Here is a 15,272-nt window from a genome sequence, read left to right on the forward strand (position 1 = left end):
CAATATTGCGAAAATACCCATAAACAAGAGAAGAGGCCTAAAGAAGAAAGTTCCATTTCTGAAAGAACGGGGCGCTCTTTCTCCGCGTTTCACCGTCGATTGAACCTGCCGGAGTTTTGGTGCAATTTGCCGGAGCTTCTTATTCTTGTTGTTGTTTTAGATTACCTTCTTACAAACTGACTCGGTGACGCCGGATCGGGAGACTTTGGTGCAATTTGAGAGAGGAAATGAGTGGATGGGATAGGGTTAGACCATCGAGTTCGAGATTTGGGCGTGGTAATTCTGCAATGCAAGAGAGGACCGCCTCTACTACAACGGTTCGACTCGGCCGAGTCCAGCCACAGGCACCTGGTCATCGCACCATCTTCTGCAATGATCGCGACGCTAATCTTCTTGTCAAATTCAAGGTTTGATGATTTCTAAGTATTGCATTGATTTGTTTGTTTGTTTATTTATTTATTTTTTTGGGTGTTGTTTCTTGGTCATGATATAGATGTAATGCGGACTTTTATTTGTTTCGTTATTACATTGGCTATGGTGCGTAAAATGTTTCATGAGAAAGGAGTATCGAGGAGCTGTTGCTTGATTTGTCTTTGGATATATGCGCTTGTTGGCATATCTTTAGCAAAGATTGTTTAGTTTTTTATCTTCGTTTTATGAATTTGTATGGCTGTTAATTTGACGTTGTATGCAGGGGAATTCAGTTTCCACGACTAAGTACAACTTCTTCACTTTCTTTCCGAAAGGGCTGTTTGAACAGGTAACTAATTTTAAGCGTCCCAAGTCTATATATTGTTTGTTCATCTTGTTACTTCGGTGGGCCTTTTCTTTTGATTACGAGGGTGGGAGTGATTGAACTTAGACAAAGTTTATGCGAGAGACGTTATGGCTATTTCGTTGATGATTTATATAATGACCAAGTAATTTACTGTTCAAAACTGAAGGTGCAGTTTCTATCATACTATTGGTCCAAGAACAAGGAATATTGGAAACGACATGTTTATCATTTTGCTGTTATTAGGAACTTTCAGTCTTTGAAGTGAATGGCTAGAACATGCTCTTTACTTGATTTATCGTGTAATTATCTTTAGGAATTATTAGAGTATTTTTGGAAGACGATAGTCAATGGTATATTTGTCTGATCGCATGATGTGGGCACTGCCCCAACTTCATTGTACTACATCTATTACTCATTTCATTGAAATCATACTATTACTCTTGAAATAAATCTAAATGCTGTATCTGATATTGCAATTTTCACTTTAGTTTGTACAAAAGAATTTATTTACTAAAAAAAGAGATAGACTACTATTTGTGTTTTTTTGTGCCATGTGGATATAGATAGTAGTCTATCTTGGTCTATCGTGGTCTATCAGTGATATTTTGTAAATATTTTGATTCATTTTTCTGTATTTAAAAATAGCCCAAAAAATGGAAAAGTTAAACTGCAATACCCAAAAAACTCAAGAAAAGGAAGTGAAGATAAGTATCCTCTAAATTTGAGGCCAAAGGAATTACCCAAAAAAAAAAAAAAAACTCTCCGATTGCCATTATTGAAAAATATTATTTTATTTATTTGTTTTTTTTCTTCTCATTTTTATTGGTGCTTCATTCTGTAACTACTTTTAACCTTGCTACCATCATAACTTATTTGAAACATTACATCTCTGATTAGAGTTCTGTACTTTTTTTAACTGACAGTTCAGGCGTGTGGCTAACCTATACTTTCTTACCATCTCAATCTTGTCCACCACACCCATCAGGTTAGTTAATAGATGGAAGCGTAGTCACACTGGGTAGCATTCCCCAATTGCACCTTTCATCGTTTCTTAACAATTGTTTGATATGTAGAAGATGTCACGTTGTTTTGGCTTATTCTTACTGTATTATTCTTAATATCTTTCTGGAGTTGACATGAAATAAGTTCATTGTAGTCTAAAGTTTTAATTGCTAAGTGGTATACCATGGGGATTTGTGAGATGCTGATGAGGCGATTTAGTATATTAGAGAGCATGTGGTTAAATTCATTAGAAAACTACAGATATTTCAAATGGAATTCAGAATTTTTTATTTTACAATTTAACAAATTAGCTAATTGTCAATTTGTTTGAGAGGAAAGAAGGGTCTTGTTAGCTGATTGTTGAAAGGTAGACAATGGTTTCTCCTTTGAACAATAAAGAACTTCTTAAACATAATGTTTGCTGCCATCCTCTAAAGATGAAAGCAAGGATCTTCTAGCTTAACACCTATAGATCCATTTTATGGGAAATGTGGCCTGAGAGGAATAGGAGAACTTTCCAATTGGTGAAAAGAAATTGTAACTTTCTTTGGGAGCTCTCTGGTCTAGTTTCTTCCTCTTGAAGATGTCTCTATGGTCTTCACTTCTTTTAAAAGAAAAGAAAAAGAAAGAAATTCTTTTAAATTTTAATTGTGCTATTTTTTAATAATTATTATTGTTATTATATATATATATTTTCTATTTCTTTAACTCCATTGGTTTCTATGGTCGTCTAGCCTTGTTCATTGTTATTTTTTTCCGATGGAGTTTGTTACATGTACAAGCCAAACAAGGACAAAAGAAGAAGAAATGAAATAGCTGATCTTGCTTAAATTCTGTACTCTTCTCAAGCTTCTTTTCTTTTCTTATTTATTATTTATTTATTATATATAGCTTGTTATAATTATGAAAAACGAATTGAATGTTGCTTTAAAATTCTATATTATCCTATTGCTTAATCTATTGATTTATTTTGTTCGAGTTTTATGGTTTTAAAGCAGGTAAAGGCTGTTGAATATTGTTTTAGCGATTACCTTTTTAATTATTTTTCATTGTGCAGTCCCGTGCATCCCATTACAAATGTGGTCCCTTTAAGTTTGGTTCTACTCGTCTCTCTCATTAAAGAAGCATTTGAGGACTGGGTGAGTGCCCTCACTATATGTTTGCCTTTCAATTGTTTCGACTCCAACGTTGAATTTTTTTAAGCAAAGAATCTCTATGCAAAATATATATGCAAAATATATGACATTTTAATCATGCCATGCAGAAACGATTCCAGAATGATATGGCAATTAATAATAATCTTGTAGATGTGCTGCAAGATCAAAAGTGGGAGAGCGTTCCTTGGAAAAGGTTGCAGGTTGGAGACATTGTTAGGGTAAGTGCTGTTTTATTTTATGGCTAACATAAGCTTTCGATTGTTATTTTCTCTATTTTGATTTTGAATATCTGAAAAAGTACCCTATTATTTGAAGAACAAGGTTAGCCTCTGATAGGAGTTTGTTTCCCCTCCTTATGATTGACAATGATACATTAATTTATATTTATGCGCTTTCTTTGTTTTTAATCATCACTGAACCTAAAAATTAAGTTGATGTGTTATGATACATTTAATATCATATCAATATGGTAACACCCCCCTTCATTTATGTTCTTGGAAATTCGCATAAGATCCAGCAAGTGGTTAATTAGGAGGTAATGGACATTACATAGTTCAATCACAGGACCATACTATGTTAAATTACCACTAAACCCATTAGGTTAGAAACAATTTTTATTGATTGATTGAAATAAATCCAAAGTGTTACAAAAGGGGCCATCAATGGGATTACAAAAGATGTCTTCAATTTGCCACAAGGAAATCTATACTAAAGTTGTTAAAGGGTTGTGCATTTTACACCCAAATATAGCATGGAAGATTGATAGATCTAAGGTTTCCTTGGAGGGTTTATCTTTGCCTTGGTAAAACCGTGCATTTTTCTCACCCATAATTTCCACATAATGGCACTGAACCCAAAAATTTATGGGTTATGATAAATTTAACCTTATTATCAATAATTGAATAATATATGATGAATAGGTTTTAAAACTAAGTGTTTTCTCAATTTAGAATATTTCGAGTGGTGATCTCTCTTTTAATCTCTGTTACCTTCCACACTCGCTTCTAATCTATTTGCAGAGTTTTCTATCTTATGCTTCTCTTCTTCTTCTTCTTCTTCTTCTTCTTCCTTTTCTTCCCCCCCTTTTGTTTTATGCGATATTGTAAATTGACCTTTTACTTTCTTCATTATATCAATGAGAAGTGTTGTTTACTTTCAAAAAAAAAAAAAAAAAGAAGAACTTCCACGTTCACTTGTTCCCTTTCATTTAACAGGATTGGAGGCCCCCTTTATGTAGAGGCTTCTTTTTATTTTGTGGGCTGGTTTGCTTTTGGTGGCATATGTATTTTATCACTTTGTTGGTTGTTTCTTATTAGAAAGCACTTGCTCCCCTTCAAATGTTGTATTGATTCTTTGGTTTGATGGGATGGGTAGGGCTATGTCGAGCGTTGGGTTGTCGTTGAATGAAGCTGATATAAGGTTAAGGTGGATCATGGGTACAGTCAGAGTTATGCTAGGTTGAGTGAATGTGGGGCAATGGCATTTTTGCACCCTACAAATTTTGATGAAACCTTGTTTAATTTTTTTTTTTCTTTTTAATGATAGCTTGAATAGAAAGATCTCTACAAAAGGATTTCTTCTCATTAGGCTTTATTCTATTAGAACGAAGTCTCATCTTTTTATAGTTAGTTTAGGTCTATTTGGCTTCTTTTGTTGGGGTATCATTTTATATATCCTTTTGCATTCTTTTATCTATTTATTTTTCAATCTCAATAAAACTCGATTTTCACCCTTCACGAAGGGAAAACCAATCTAGGAAAAAATCCTTAAGAAAAAAATTATTTAAATTCACTACAAAAGGAGGTTCTACATAGGAAACAACCTAGAGGCCAGTGGTTGAGAAAGGGAGATAATGTATTTGAGTTCTCTATATATTGGGTCTTTCCATCGGGTGACCTTTTACTTCCCTTGTCATGGATGCAGGTTCGGCAAGATGGATTTTTTCCTGCTGATCTTCTGTTCCTTGCTAGTACAAATCCAGATGGTGTCTGCTACATTGAGGTTCTCTTTTCCATCTCAATTGCAATTTAGTTCTGAATAAGTGATGGTCTTAGAACGGTGGTGAATTCAGCCCTCCAGGAAGTTCAAATGTTTGTTTTTTTTTTTTGCCTCATAGACCGCTAACCTTGATGGTGAGACAAATTTGAAGATTAGGAAGGCCCTGGAAAAGACCTGGGATTACCTGACTCCAGAGAAGGCATCTGAATTTAAAGGTTAACATTCTCTATTTATTTTTATCACCTTGTGGGTTTTGCAGCTATTTATGTCATGGACTGATTAGGCATTTCTTGATTACTTTATGACTCAGAAGTTGATTACATGTGAACATTATGACATAATAAATGCTATGCATGGTAATACCTGTTATAGAAGTTGGAATCAAGGATGTGGTAGCTGAAGGCTGAACATCTGTTTTAAAACTTAATAAATGTTTAATGATGTGAATAGCAATTTGTAAGGACTTATGATGACAAAATATAGATCATTATGAAAGTGAAAAGTATCTCCTTATATGTCCAGTGCTATCTCAAGGTATGAACGGATCTCTTGAAAACATTGACTATTCAAAATTTTGTTCAAATTGCTTAGTCATCTTGAGTCTTTGCTTTATTATACTCCCTTAGAAAGAATGTCACTGATTATGAAAATAATCTATGGTTCCATGTATGATTTCGTTTCTTTTGTTTTCTCTGTATGTGCGTGTGTGTGTTTATTTATTTTTATTTTTATTTTATTTTATTATTATTCATGAAAATATTAGTTACTTTTTACCCCTCCAAAATGCAGGTGAAGTACAATGCGAGCAACCAAACAATTCACTCTACACTTTCACAGGCAATGTTATCATTCAGAAGCAAACATTACCTCTCAGCCCAAACCAACTTTTATTGCGAGTATGATTTTTTCTTTTTACCTTTCAATGCTGCAACTTGGTTTCTTGCAACTTTTATTGCTATTTGTTGTACTTTTACCTCTCAAGTACTTTCGTATTTGCTATATTTGTTTAACTCTTTGAACTACTAACTTTTATGCTTTCTCATTATGATGTTTACAGGGATGCAGTCTCAGGAATACTGAGTATATTGTTGGGGCTGTTATTTTTACTGGCCATGAAACAAAGGTCTGTTATCCTGCTTCAATTAGTGGACATACTAGATTGTATAACAATACTATTATGGTTTAGGCGCCCAAGGTTGTTATATTGATTTCATGGATTATTTTGGAGTTTCAAAATTCAAGGATTCGGCTAAAATTGGAATCAATCCTTTTTATCTCGTGGGATGTCTAGAAGGGCATAAACAATAGAGTTCTTGAGGAAACATACGAGGATTTGGAATGTACATGTAAAGGAAAAAGCGTTTTGATTATCACAGAGGGATTTTGCAACTTATCTAAATTTTTATATTTGTACATTGGTTTGATTTCATTTTCTTCTCCATTAGGTTCAGTTTAGAGTCGGAAATTTCTATTTTCCCCGTGGGGAACCACCCCTAATGGGGCACAGATTCCCCATTTAGGTGGGGAATGAGTGAGGGCGTCGGGGAGAAAAAAAAATCTTGTTAGCAAATAGTAATGTAATGTTTTTTCTGAGGCAATATGGAAATTGCAACATTTTAAGTTTTAATGATGATGCATGTTTTTGTGAACTCAGTTTGGAGTGAATAAATATGCAGGTTATGATGAATGCTATGAATGTCCCCTCCAAAAGAAGTACTCTGGAAAAGAAACTTGACAAGCTTATACTTACGCTGTTTGCTACTCTATTTATCATGTGTTTGATTGGAGCCATTGGAAGGTATGATATACTTGATTCGTTTTATTGATAATTTTTCTACTCACTGTTTTTCAGTTTTTGTTGTTGATTTATTCTATTTCTCTGATGCTTCAAATTTGTAGTGGTGTGTTTGTAAACCAAAAGTACTACTACTTAGCTCTTGATAGGGGAGGCGAAAACCAATTCAACCCTCGCAACCGATTCCTGGTAATTTCTTGTAATTGGTTAATCTTTTTTTTTTCTTCTTATTTATCATCATCATCATCATCACTTTTTTTTCATGCTGTTGATTCTGAATAGTGACTTCCACAGGTTATAATTCTGACCATGTTTACCCTGATTACTCTATACTCCACAATCATTCCTATTTCTCTTTATGTTTCCATTGAGGTGGGTAATGCGATTTGTCATTTAATTGGTCCTGCATTAGTTTAGTAATGCACACATTCATTATTTGGGGGTTTATTTTTCCTCTTAATGCAATTTTCAGATGATCAAATTTATTCAATCGACCCAATACATCAATAAGGATCTAAATATGTTCCATGCTGATAGCAATACCCCTGCATTGGCCAGAACTTCCAATCTGAACGAAGAACTTGGACAGGTACATATTTACTGGATAAAATATTTTTGAAGCAATATGGAAATTGTAACATTTTCTCAAAGGTGGTATTTCAGTCGTTTTAAATCGTGGCTTTTGATCAGGTAGAGTACATCTTTTCAGATAAAACTGGTACTCTTACCAGGAATCTAATGGAGTTCTTTAAGTGTTCAATTGGTGGAGAGGTTTATGGCACTGGTATCACTGAAATAGAGAGGGGGATTGCTGAGCAGAATGGCTTGAAAGTGGAAGAGGTTTGTGTTCTATACCCTATGCAGTGATGAATGAGGTTATCGGCCCAGTTCAACTTATAGCGTATTGTTTTGCAGGCACACAAATCAGCCAATGCTGTTCAAGAAAAGGGGTTTAACTTTGATGATCCTAGGCTTATGAGAGGAGCATGGAGAAATGAGCCCAACTCTGATCTTTGTAAGGTATGTTAACTATTTTTAATCAAATTAAATTAGTGTTCACGGTCAGTTAGGAGTGTGGACCAACCAACAAGTAAAAATTTTGTGTGTGAGTTCTTGATATTGTGGTTTTTTCATTTTTCCCTTTTCTTTTTATTGATTGGACTGGTTTTATATCCCCCTCCCCCATGTTGTATTTGTGTTCTTTGAACTATTATGCTTGCCATTCCTTTTAAGTACAAGAAGGGAATCTTTTGGAAGAATTTTTTTAGTACTTCTTCTTCTTTTTATTTTTTTATTATTATTTTTTGATTGGTTTGCCTCGAAAGAAATCACCAAATCTTTGGTTCTAAGGAAAAAGTCTGCTTGGTCTTTCTTGAAGATGTTCTTTACCTCACTCGTTCATTGTAAATTGAACTTTCTTTTTCTTATAGTTTTACATAACTTTTGTCCAATTGGGTGGAGAAGTTTTCTGTAACTCTTTGGATTGGGGTCTTTCTTTCCCCTGCACACTTCACATATCATTAAAATTATTTCTTATTTTTTTAAAAAAAGAAAAGAATTTCTATGATTAACTGTTGAACTTGTGATTGTTCATGACTCTGTTTAATGGCTGCCTCAATGTAATATCTTTTAGGATATACTTTTGACAAGAACTGTAGGAATTGATGCATTTTCTTTGTGTTGATGGAGTGGTTTTTGTATTTAAATCATTGATACAATAACTAATAGTTATGTTGTGTTTCTTTTTTAGGAATTTTTCAGATGCCTTGCTATTTGTCATACTGTACTCCCTGAGGGTGATGAATCCCCAGAAAAGATCACATATCAGGCAGCATCACCTGATGAGGCTGCTTTGGTGACTGCTGCTAAAAACTTTGGCTTCTTCTTTTACAGGTTTGCACATCTCATCTAAATATGTTCCATGAGTTCAAGGTTTACACAGCAGCAGGTTCCAGTGAACTCTGTTTCCTCTTCACTTGGGCATTATGTTAGTCTTATGGTGTGGTGGTAGAAACCCATGCATTTGATACTTTTGTCTACTCCCAGTCCCATGAGGCTTTTCCATCATGTGGCTTTGGCAAAGGGTTGAAGGATTTCCTTTTCTATTACACTCATTGGAAGAGTATTTTTCTTGTAAAAATGTTCCATGTTGATTATGGCCATAAAAATGTACCCTTGGCATTTGGCATAGTATGTAATGCTCAACTTCAATTATGGAATGTATATTGTTCGTTCTGATTTTGGGACTAATTATTGAAGAATATTTCCGATTGTATTTCTAGTAATATCTGTCCCACTTTCTACTATCTCAGGCGTACGCCTACTACAATATATGTTCGCGAATCTCATGTCGAGAAGATGGGTAAAATCCAAGATGTTTCTTATGAAATTCTCAATGTACTTGAGTTCAATAGGTTGGTATAGTGTACACCTTCAATATACTTCAACTCGATATGATTTTACTAGTAACCATATAAATTTGTCAAATGTATTTGTTCTTGTTAACAGTGTAAGAAAGCGTCAGTCTGTGGTGTGTCGTTATTCTGATGGCAGGCTTGTCTTGTATTGCAAGGTAATCTTTTAATATTTTGCGATTTAGTTTAGCTTTCTGTTTGTCAGATATATTGATTTGTGGTTAATTGCTCTTACCAGGGTGCTGATACCGTTGTATATGAGAGATTGGCTGGTGGAAATGATGATCTGAAGAATATAACTAGGGAACACTTGGAGAAGTTTGGATCTTCCGGTCTGAGAACCCTGTGCCTTGCTTACAGAGATTTGCATCCCGATGTGTATGAAAGCTGGAATGAGAAATTTATTCAAGCTAAGTCTTCACTAAGAGATCGTGAAAAGAAATTGGATGAGGTGGGTTAAGCAATTGTGATGTTTTCTTTTCCCGTAGAAAAGTATACCTTTTTTTCCACCCCCGCCCTCCTGGTGAAGAAGGGTGATTGCAATAATGGTCGTTGAAGCCATTCTTCATCTCAGGACATGCGGTCCAGTGTTAGGCATATGCTCAAAAGCGGAAAATAAAACAAACAACCTAACTATGGGTAGAAACCCTGCTTAAAGAGCTACAAAAAAATTAAGAGAAGAAAGGAAATCTTCCAATGGTTAATAATAATAAAAAGCCTATAATTTCAAAAGATTGTCATTCTTCACTCTTTTGTAATTATAGCTTATTGACCCTCATGACAAATGGGAGGAGTTTCTTGTAATTATTCAAAAGTAGGGTTTTTACAGCTCTTTCATCAATCAATGAAATGCTTTCTTTTTCCATTTTATGGGAAAAGAGAAAGAAAGAATATATCATCTCCATTCTTGAATATGTATTGGGAGGTGTAAACTACTAATCAGAACCATCTAATATTTTTGTCAATCAACATGTGAGCATTACTCTGTTTTGTTTTATGGAAGTTTCTTTGCGCATGTGTATGAAGATTTCTACCATCATGGTGTTTGACATCCTTTAAAATTTTCATGAATGGACTGAGAAAGAAAATGGTATTTTAAACTCTACTTCCATTGATTCAAAGAATTGATGGAATTAATTTGGAACATCATATCTTTAGACTACTGAATAAATTATTGTCAAGTTTCCTTTAAAGGAGAACTTCCGTCTCCAAGGACTTGTGGGGTCAGATTTATGTCATGATTATATGGTATTCTCATGTACAAATGAAAAATATGCAGGTTGCAGAACTTATAGAGAAAGACCTTATTTTGATTGGCTGTACTGCTATAGAAGATAAGCTTCAAGAAGGAGTACCAAACTGTATTCAGACACTTTCTAGAGCTGGTATCAAGATTTGGGTGCTAACAGGAGACAAGATGGAAACTGCTATTAATATAGCTTATGGTAGGTTGACATTTTGGCAGTAGCTAAACTAAACTAAAACAATACCAAATTAAATAATTTGATAATTATCTATTTATTTTTGTAACTATTTGATTTATTTGGAGTTCTATCTTTTCAGCTTGCAATTTAATAAACAATGAGATGAAACAATTTATTATCAGTTCAGAAACGGATGCAATCAGAGAAGTTGAGAACAGGGTAAACTTCCTGCATATTAGCTTAGTGATGATCTTACAGCTATATTACTACTCTACTAATACTTAGCATTTTTATCAGGGTGACCAAGTAGAACTTGCACGTTTTATTAGAGAAGAAGTAAAAAAGGAACTGAAGAAATGCCTTGAGGAAGCACAGCAGTGTTTACATTCTGTCTCTCCACCAAAATTGGCTCTCGTTATAGATGGAAAATGTTTGATGTATGCATTAGATCCAAGTCTGCGAGTTACTTTACTAAACTTGAGCTTGAATTGTAGTTCGGTTGTTTGCTGCCGGGTTTCTCCTTTGCAGAAAGCGCAGGTTAGCCTCCCTTAGAAAGAAACTAGTTATCCACGGCATGTGCTACTGTTATTTTTTAATATTGTCACGCTACTTGCCTACAGAAGTCTTGCTTTTATTTAATTTTATTAGAATATATGAATGCATTTTTCAGAGTCACCTTCTGTGTGCCATACTGGTGGTATTATTAATTTTGTGGTTTTTTTTAGGAGACATATTATTAACTGATGTGGTTGATCTAGTAATTGAAAACCTTGCTTTTATATTAAATGATATGATAGCTTTTGAGTAACTTAATCATTGTGAGTTGGCTCAATAGTCAGTCACTGTGTAATCATCTCTTGCAGGTGACAAGTTTGGTGAAGAAAGGTGCACAGAAAATAACACTTAGTATTGGTGATGGTGCTAATGATGTTAGCATGATTCAAGCAGCCCATGTGGGCATTGGAATAAGTGGGCAGGAGGGAATGCAAGCAGTGATGGCTAGTGATTTTGCCATTGCCCAGTTTCGTTTTCTCACAGATTTACTTCTTGTGCATGGACGATGGTCATATCTTCGAATATGCAAGGTTCCAACTTATTTTTCGCGTCTTATTATCTCACTCTGAATTCTTGCACACTTTCTCATTAATTAGTTGGTTATGACATTTAGGGCATAGTTGAGAGTGATTTTGCATTGGTTAAAATTATGTTTGTTATTTTTGAAGTCACTTTCTAATTTGTCCTTATTTCATAAGAATTTTCCATAATGAACACACTTGTTCTTTGGCAGGTTGTCACATACTTCTTTTACAAGAATCTTACGTTCACTTTAACTCAGTTTTGGTTTACCTTCCAAACTGGATTTTCTGGTCAAAGATTCTACGACGATTGGTTCCAGTCATTGTATAATGTCATATTCACCGCGCTACCTGTAATAATTGTTGGACTATTTGACAAGGTATTGCATTCTTTCTTACTACGTTGCTCAACACACGTAACAAGAGATGACTATAGTTCTTGTAGATTTTCTTTTGTTTCTTTCAGATGAAATCTATCCTTGAACTTTCCTACCGATTAATATTGTATAATATAATATATTTTGCTAGGATGTCAGTGCTTCCCTTTCCAAAAAGTACCCTGAGCTCTACAGAGAGGGAATAAGAAATGTGTTTTTCAAGTGGAGAGTTGTGACAACTTGGGCTTTCTTTTCCATCTACCAATCTTTAGTCTTTTACTATTTTGTAACCGCTTCTAGTTCCAGTAGTCAATCGTCATCAGGCAAGGTGTTTGGTCTGTGGGATATCAGCACGATGACTTTCACTTGCATTGTCGTGACTGTGAATTTGCGGCTGCTTATGATCTGTAATTCAATTACTCGGTGGCACTACATTACGGTTGGGGGAAGCATTTTAGCATGGTTCCTATTTATTTTCTTATATTCCGGTATTATGACACCACATGATAGGCAGGTCAGTTTTGTTGCCTTTTTTCCCCTTAAAAAGTTTAATTTTAGTCTATTAATTTTCTTTTAACACTCACTTTATTATTGCCCCTTTTGCTGCAGGAAAATGTATATTTCGTCATATATGTCTTAATGAGTACATTATATTTTTACGTAGCTGTTATCCTCGTTCCCGTTGTTGCACTTCTTTGTGATTTCGCTTACCAAGGGTATGTATTCTTTGAACTATTTTGCTACTTATGGGTTTATACATCACATAAGAAATGCATCGGATTCTAGATGGATGATTGGCCAACCTTAGCCTGTTTTATCTTTTAGATTGCTAGAATAACAACCTACATCGAACTATTTGGCTTAACTATTGCAATTAACAGTAATCTGTTAACCATTTCTTCATCTTATTTCATCTACAATTTTTGTTCTATTGCTAATATATTTTTCACTTTGCTTTTTTTTTTTTTTTTTTTTTTTTTTTTTTTTTTTATATATATATGTTGATACAGCCTTCAGAGATGGTTTTTCCCCTACGATTATCAGATTGTACAAGAAATACATAGACATGAACCCGAAGGTAGAGGTACTGCAGGATTGCTTGAAATTCAAAACCATCTTACGCCGGAAGAGGCAAGAAGCTACGCCATGTCTCAACTCCCTCGAGAATTATCAAAGCATACTGGCTTTGCTTTCGACTCACCTGGCTACGAGTCATTTTTTGCGGCACAGCTTGGTATTTATGCCCCACAGAAGGCATGGGATGTTGCTAGGAGAGCCAGTGTGAAGTCAAGACCAAAGATTAGGGAAAAGAAGTAAGGTAGATTTGATCATTATTGTACAAAATTTTTCATATCAAAAGATGAACCTCAGAAAAATCATTAGTGTTAGATTTGCTGTGCCATATTTTAGCATTTGATTTTGCAGCATCATACCATTTGGTTCCTCTCTCCCCCATTAGTTGTCTTTCTTTTCCTTCTGAGAGACTAGTGGTTATTAGGAATGTAATGGGTATATATATTGATATGTCGATGTAATTTTACTACCAAATGAAGTTGTAATTTTTTGACTGGTTGGGTTCTAGCTAACCATTAACCCTTTCTCATGCTCTAGTTAGCTAAATTTTCAACTCAAGTGCTTTTACTTTTACTTCCTTTATTGTGTGGAAAATTTATTCAGCTTATGGCCTCTTGGATTCTCAATTTGAAAATAAACATACTGCTTCAGGAAGATGGTTGCTTAATACACAAAATTCAAAATAGCATCTTTGATGTGATTATGGTCAAATCTTGCTGAGACAAAAACTTTTACCAAATTTTGAAAAAATAAAAATAAAATTTCAATTTGAAGAATTTGTAAGGTTGGTTGCAGCCTAATTCTTCAAAGATTTTGACTTCTCGAAATACCCACAATCCAATTTTCAATTCTTGCAAATTAGAAAATGTTTTAAAAATCTATTGCCTTGGTAGTTTGAGTGGAAAAACTATTCAAAATGTGAAAGAATTCGAGACTATAACCTTTTGATAGTCAACAATTTGTGTAGATGTCAATTAAGAACTTAATTATGTGGTGTATCACATATATGCTGTCATTTTTTGAGACAACATACACCAAGAATCATTTTATCTATCACATCTTTATTTAGTTATATGGAAGAGTTTTAAATTCCATGTCCAACTAAAACTATTTAATTTCAGTATAATTTTCTTTTTTAGGGTTTTATACAGATGACACATGGACAACTTAAAACTAAAGTAAAAAAAAAAAAAAACTTGTAATTAAAATGGCATTTGGGAATTAGAATCATTGCTTTGAGGATTTGTATAAACATTAAATGAAATATTGTTCCAGCAGTGATCATAATCATATCAAAATTAGTGGGAACATATTACAAAGTTGTCTTGAACGAATCCATGAGAATGAGATTTGTAACAATCTATCCAAAGTTTTCTTTATATATACACACATACACATATATATCCATATTAAAATCTTTCATTAGCCGTAATTAATAATAATTATAGATATTTTTGTGTTGGTTTAACCTTCTTTAAGCTCCACCATCAAGCAGAAAGAATCCCCACTGCTTCCACTTCTCTGAACTAATTTACCAATTAACCTTTATGTCATTTCGACTACAAAATCACTAAAACAAGAAAATTCACAATTATTTTAGATTAGAAAAAATCCAACTATTTTAAGTTTTTCATAGTCAAATTGTTAGTTAATATGATATAGTTCAACAGTAATATTTAACATGTATTTTTCTAAGATTCACAAGTCTAGATATGTCTTCCTTATGTGTTGTGGTACTAAAATGAAATAATAGTTAAAACTTTTTTTAAAATACACGGTTCAACTTCAAGTGATGTGACGAATATATATATACAAGTTTTGCGACTAAATTGTTGGTTGATTTTAGATGTTTATTAAATGCAATTGACATACATATCTTCTTTCAAGTTCAAAAGTTCACATTATTTACCCTTCTCATAGTTAAAACTTTTCAAGTACATAGTCAAATCTCTAAGTAGAACAAATATAGCAAGTTTAGAAAAACATCGATGGTTAATATCGAAACTTTTGCTAAGTAAAGGAAAAAGGTTGGCTTTTTTTTTTTTTTCTCTCTTTTGTTGGTAATTTAACCCATACTTGGTAGATACAAACTGGGAACATAACTTATAAAAGTTGTAACTAGATGGGTCTTGAAATTTGAGTATATGCATATCATATATCTATTTCACGTACAATTA

At 33.8% G+C, this 15,272-nt stretch overlaps 1 protein-coding gene across 1 annotated transcript; it reads left to right on the top strand.

The window, feature by feature from the left end:
- LOC103489061 (phospholipid-transporting ATPase 3) lies at positions 1–13,668 on the top strand. Its single transcript, XM_008448062.3, has 27 exons — positions 1–407; positions 695–760; positions 1,702–1,763; positions 2,838–2,919; positions 3,045–3,155; positions 4,861–4,938; positions 5,054–5,150; positions 5,725–5,831; positions 5,993–6,058; positions 6,612–6,733; positions 6,835–6,919; positions 7,025–7,102; positions 7,203–7,319; positions 7,421–7,570; positions 7,646–7,750; positions 8,481–8,623; positions 9,043–9,144; positions 9,239–9,302; positions 9,383–9,595; positions 10,424–10,589; positions 10,708–10,787; positions 10,866–11,105; positions 11,432–11,653; positions 11,857–12,024; positions 12,173–12,535; positions 12,631–12,737; positions 13,032–13,668. The coding sequence occupies exons 1-27, from the start codon at positions 228–230 to the stop codon at positions 13,336–13,338; spliced, it is 3,681 nt and encodes a 1,226-aa protein (XP_008446284.1). The 5' UTR covers positions 1–227; the 3' UTR covers positions 13,339–13,668.
- Positions 13,669–15,272: the final 1,604 nt, after the last annotated feature.

This window comes from Cucumis melo, chromosome 10 (assembly GCF_025177605.1).
Source record: "Cucumis melo cultivar AY chromosome 10, USDA_Cmelo_AY_1.0, whole genome shotgun sequence".
Lineage (NCBI taxonomy): Eukaryota > Viridiplantae > Streptophyta > Magnoliopsida > Cucurbitales > Cucurbitaceae > Cucumis > Cucumis melo.

Coding starts and splice junctions, on each gene's coding strand:
- LOC103489061 (XM_008448062.3), top strand. CDS start 228: ATGAGTGGATGGGATAGGGTTAGACCATCGAGTTCGAGATTTGGGCGT. Junction 3,156..4,860: donor AGGTTGGAGACATTGTTAGG/GTAAGTGCTGTT, acceptor TCATGGATGCAG/GTTCGGCAAGATGGATTTTT. Junction 12,025..12,172: donor TTGTTGGACTATTTGACAAG/GTATTGCATTCT, acceptor ATATTTTGCTAG/GATGTCAGTGCTTCCCTTTC.